This window comes from Acanthisitta chloris, unplaced genomic scaffold (genome assembly GCF_000695815.1).
Source record: "Acanthisitta chloris isolate BGI_N310 unplaced genomic scaffold, ASM69581v1 scaffold28435, whole genome shotgun sequence".
Taxonomy (NCBI): Eukaryota; Metazoa; Chordata; class Aves; order Passeriformes; family Acanthisittidae; genus Acanthisitta; species Acanthisitta chloris.
In genome coordinates this window covers 23,090-28,289 of record NW_008672561.1, presented here as the reverse complement: position 1 = coordinate 28,289, position 5,200 = coordinate 23,090, and the positions used below count along the sequence as shown (strand labels likewise).

The following is a 5,200-nucleotide window of genomic DNA, read 5'->3' as shown; positions in this document are numbered from 1 at the left end:
TGCAGGAGCAGGAGGCTGACTTTTCTCTGGCAGTGATTTCTTAGGGAGCTTTGGAGAGGACCATGGTGAGCTCTTAGGTGACACATAAGGTGAGGACCGGGGTGTCCCCTTCTGCAAAACTTTGGTCTTTGGATTGATAGCTCCATCATAACCTGACTCTTGTTGTCGCTGCTCCTGCATACGCTTTTGTCTTTGTTTATCCATATTTCGTGTCAGGATACTTGTCATGCTCATTCTTGGGCCAGCAAGGTCAAAGTGGTATCCCAGCTTGACCAGAGTGGTGTTCTCTTTCAACAGTTTAACTATGTCCATTTCCACCTGGCTGCCCATGATGTGCCTTTGATTGTGGAACCGCAGTTCTGTTAGAACCTTGTTATTCTGCAAAGCTTGCATGATGGCCAGCACACCTTTGCCTGTGATAAAATTTGACTCAATATTCAGACTAGTTATATGCTGATTTACCTTTAACATACCAGCAATAGCTATTGCCACATTGTCATCAGCATGGGTGTTAGCCAAGCTGAAAGACTTAACCACTGTGTTGTCCCTCAGGGCTTGAGAAAATTGTATAAGCATCTGTGAAGTGATGTTTTCGATGTTGTTCAAATTGACTTCTGTAGTGTCAGGGTCATTGCTCCTAACTTTTTCCAAAGCATCTTCAATAACTGTTGGATTCCCACATGGGTGGATGGCACTGCTTTTTGAGCTCCGATTATCATTGTCTTTTCCATCATGGCCATTTAGTAAGTTTTCACTGTCCTTTGCACCATTACACTTTTTACGTCTGATGTGGTCAGAACTTCTGACATTCTCAGGTCTTTCACCAGCTGCAGCATTTTGCTTTTCCTCATTCTCATCGTCACTCTCATCTTCATCTTCCTCATCATCTTCTTCTTCTTCTTCTTCTTCTTCATCCTCTTCAGTATATGCCTCCTCAGACACTTCACTATTGCTTTCTGTGAAACATTCTTCTTGAAGGTCTTCTGAATTTTCTTCTTCTTGCTCAAAATCCTGAACAGGAACATAGGTGTAGGTGTTAAACATGATTGCAGCAATGTAGCTAATGCCTTTTAGCATAAAAACAATTATATTCAAACTACATAAGTTAATGCTGAAAGCTAAAAGTAAATCCCCAGAAACAGATACAGTTAAAAGAACAGAAAATGCTTCAGCACCTATCACCTTTTCAACATTATTTCTTTCACACTCTCTAGAAAACTCTAAGCATGAACTGCAACCATATTACCAATGTCAGTGATTTCTGCCAAGAGAAAACTTGATACAAGATATTGCAACATGGACATGCTTCATGTTTTCTATGTGTTGGCATGTCTGCAATGGGATATAATTTGGATCCTTGCCAGCAGAAACACAAGACAACAATTTCAGAACAGACACGAGCAACAAGCTTCTTCATTTCATGAGGATTAGACATCTGTGTCAATGCTCAGACTCCCCTGCATATGTTAGTCCATCTAGAAAGGTTAAAGATTGCCATGATTTAAAATACAAATAGAGTCTGCACGTGTAACCATGTATACTGGCACGCAGGAGTCATGTCAAAAAGACTCTGGATGCACTGCATGGACTGCACGTGCTTAGAAACTGTTTGTGAAGAAAGGATTCACATGCATTTCCACAGGTAACAAGTAATCACATGTCAATAACCCCCTAATTTCTTCATGTTTGCCAAGAGCTAAGACTGTGCTCATCAACAGCTGCTGCAGGTCAGCTGCCATACTGTAAATTCTGAGAACGCATTGCCTACAGCCTAAATGGATTGTGTTTATGAAACACAAGATTATTTTAGTGTGCTTGGTGGGTACCAGGAGGCAAATTTGGAGTCACCTCTCAAAGCTCTGCCTGGTGCTCTTAGCAGTTATGGTGGGAGAAGAGAATTCACCACACAGGAAAGGGAAAAGGTCTGTGTGCCAGGAAAGCCTCACTCTCCACCCAGAGAACTCCAGTAGCACTGCAGGGGTGTATGGACCATGACTGAACTCACACTCTGTGATCAACCTTAAACCTCCTGCCCAAAAAGATATCCCATGTCATGTTTTGTCTACTGGACAAACCAGAGCATATGGCTTTTTATTTACAATTGTTACTGTTCATAAAATTTTGGATGAAATATAACTGTTCTGTATGCACTACTTTAGCAATATTCGCATTTTAGACTTTTTGAAGTACTAGAGGGTATTTTCCAAAGTGAGTACACTCTGCAAAGACCCAGTGATTCTGTCTTGTGCTTCTGGAAAACAAAAGTGTTACTAACAGGACAGCCTATCTTTAGGCAACCTGCGATGTTTTAGGTTTGTTTTATTATCTGGCTCTCAAAATACAGGGAAAGGTTAAAATAATGGTAGTGACAGATTGCATATTACTGCCTCACAGTCTGAAGCAGAATTCTGTGTTGGGACACATGCAAAACAGATGCTAATCGTAATGTTTGCAGAACTGTGACTCCGAATAAATGGGACATTGAGCTGTTCCTGCCTGACATTCCTGAGAATTGGCTTGCAGGGTCCTGTCACACTGGTCTGCACATGGAGATCTTGCAGGATCTAGCCCCATTGCTTCTCCTGTGGATCATGCACAGGGTGGCCCCCATGCTGAAACAGGACTGTGTTTAAGTCAGGTTTATTATGGGACTAAGATTTATGTCTGTAGCTTCTAAATATCTGTAGAGTTTTAAAGCTGAAAACACCAGGTATCCAAGAGCCTGTCTTCATGGCTCTGCTTTTATCTACCTAGGAATATATATTACAGCCTTCAACACAGCTGCAGATGAGCAGAAGGTGTGGCCTCTAAATGCACTGTTAATATATTTGATGACACTAGAACAATAAAAAAATACCTGATTTTTTTTTAGTGGTGTTTCTGGGTGCAAAGGGGGAATTTAGTTTTCTGTCACATACATTGTCTGGTGTCATAACAATCTGCACAGCAATTTTGAAATGGAATACTCTTCTCTTTGCAGATCCATAAAGATGTACTCTGTTACTGTGGCAGCATTGCTGATCAGGACTGCTGCAGGCAGCCTGCAGGGCTTCACCTTACTTTGTAGTAGTAACTTGACAAAAAGTTAGGACCAAGATAGTCAATGCAGAGGTAAGTATCTCTGGAGGACAAGTTAGTCGCCCTAAAAGGCTATCTGCAGGTTGTTTGCCTTCTGGAGGGGCTGATCTCTCACCACTAACCATAGAAGGAACATGGATAACCATCTTAGATAAGGTGTCTAACTTCCAGAACAGCTGAAAGTGAGAAGACAATTGCTTTCAAGGAGCTTTATTCTGCCTTTAGTGGAGAAAGCCTTTGTGCCCTCTACATCTGCATGTCAACATTTTCATATTTAAGGATGCATTTAGAAAGTTTCTTCTTAGATCAAAAAGTATAGAGACTTTTGTCATCACTTTGAGGTTTAGCCAGTACACATCGTTGATGCTGTATAGACATGGAAAAAGGGGAAAAAAAAGAAGAGATCCTGACATTATATAAGACACCAAACTAGACCTGTTCAGAGGGTTTTTTGGAACTGTCCAGGTTTCAAGTTCCAGGCTCAGCTGGAACATTAATCTTGCCATTGCCTCCCTAGGATTTGACAAACAGGGAGTGAAGTCAATGTCTGCAAGCTGATACTAATGGTCTGATGACAGCTAGTGGTCTGTGCACTTGCCTGCAAAGATGTTAAATCACCATTCACAAGCAGGAGAAAACACTTACATGTACAGAAATCCTGGATATTGCAGGGTAATTTAATCCACCTGACTTTTCTCTAGAAGAACAGCTTATCTAGAGTACAAACTGCAATTATTTCCTTGCAAATGAACCAAGCTCCTGAATCAAGGCTTTCAGGGGTTCTGAGTTCAGTTTTGCTGTCTTTGCTTTTGTTGCATTATTTTCTACTTAAGTGTGGGAAAATGTGTCCCTATAAACATAGTCAGAGGTTGGTATGAAGCAGTGCTTAAAAGTCCCCACTTTGCTTGGAAATTACATGAAGCCATCATGAGAACAGAAGTTGCTTTTTGATAGAGCCCAGTCTCACAAATAGTTTTAGCAGGGCCCTGGGGGTGCCAACACGGACATCAGCTGAGACTGAGAGTACTCACTGCTTGCCAAGGCTGAGCCCTTCACTCCTGCCCAGCTGTACTGTTCATTTGCAGTTCAGGGACTGACTTTTATTATTAACATTTTTATTTTGGGGGACGAGTTGCCTAACACATACTATTGGTTGTATTTTTGGGAATACAGTTAAATGGTTTGGCTGATGACTCTACCTCAGGTCACTTTTTAAATAACTTACAGCTACCCTCTGACAACAGTTGCCAGAAGACTCCCAAGCTGTGCCAAGGATCCTCAGGAGGGACAAAGCAACACAAGCTGCTGACTGCAGTGCAGCTTCCTTCCAGTGAGCACAAACCCTGGTGGCCACTTACTCAACTTCTGACAACATGTAATTCAAAATTATCTTCCTGACATGCTTCGCAGCAGTCAATACTGATATTTTATTTTTTTTTTAGGATAGGAAAAGGCACTTTCTGTAGCTTTATAAGAAAACCAAATGCTATCCCAAAGCCCACATTGCTACTTGGCAATAATTCCTAACATGCCCTTTAATATTTTTCCTATTTTAATCACTAATGATAGCTTTTACGGCAGTTTCTTCTGTTCAGAACTGAGCATTTGATGTACCTCCAGGGAGAGCAAAAACTCTCTGAGCTACTACTACACAGTGCTTTAGTAGGCACAGAAGGATGGCTAACAGTGTTCTTTAAAATGCTAAAAGAGACTGAAAGGAAATTAAATCAGTCAGCAAAGTGCCAGTGTAGAATAAACCCATATATTTACAGGAAGCAGCAAATGCCTCAGCATCTTACCTTGTCACATGCACCCAATCTCTCTTTTTCTAAGAGTTTCTTGGTCTCCCTCTCCCAATAGGCCATGAGTGCTTCCCTGCTGAAAGTCCCTGTCGGTGTTTTCTCCGTCAGGCTCTTCTGCCGTTGTCCCACTGGAAGGTTTCGGTCAGGCTCTATGTCCTCTAGCTCCCGCTCCAGCTCCTTCAGCTCCTCTTCGGTGAGAGAAGCGAGGAGCTCATCTTCATCAATGTCTTCATATTTACTGAGCTCTCTTCTGTAGCCAAAGGTAGACATGGTCCTTGGTCAGGCTGGTACAAAGCTGAAGTGACTAGGCATTCAACAAG

At 41.8% G+C, this 5,200-nt stretch overlaps 1 protein-coding gene across 1 annotated transcript; it reads right to left on the bottom strand.

Annotated features, from left to right (window-relative positions):
- Window positions 1-6: 6 nt before the first annotated feature.
- LMOD2 (leiomodin 2 (cardiac)) lies at window positions 7-5,200 on the bottom strand (the record flags this gene model as incomplete). Its single annotated transcript, XM_009074573.1, has 2 exons — window positions 4,878-5,200; window positions 7-1,011 (listed from the first exon to the last, which is right to left on the bottom strand). Coding segments are annotated over exons 1-2 (1,278 nt in total), but the record flags the coding sequence as incomplete, so codon positions are not given.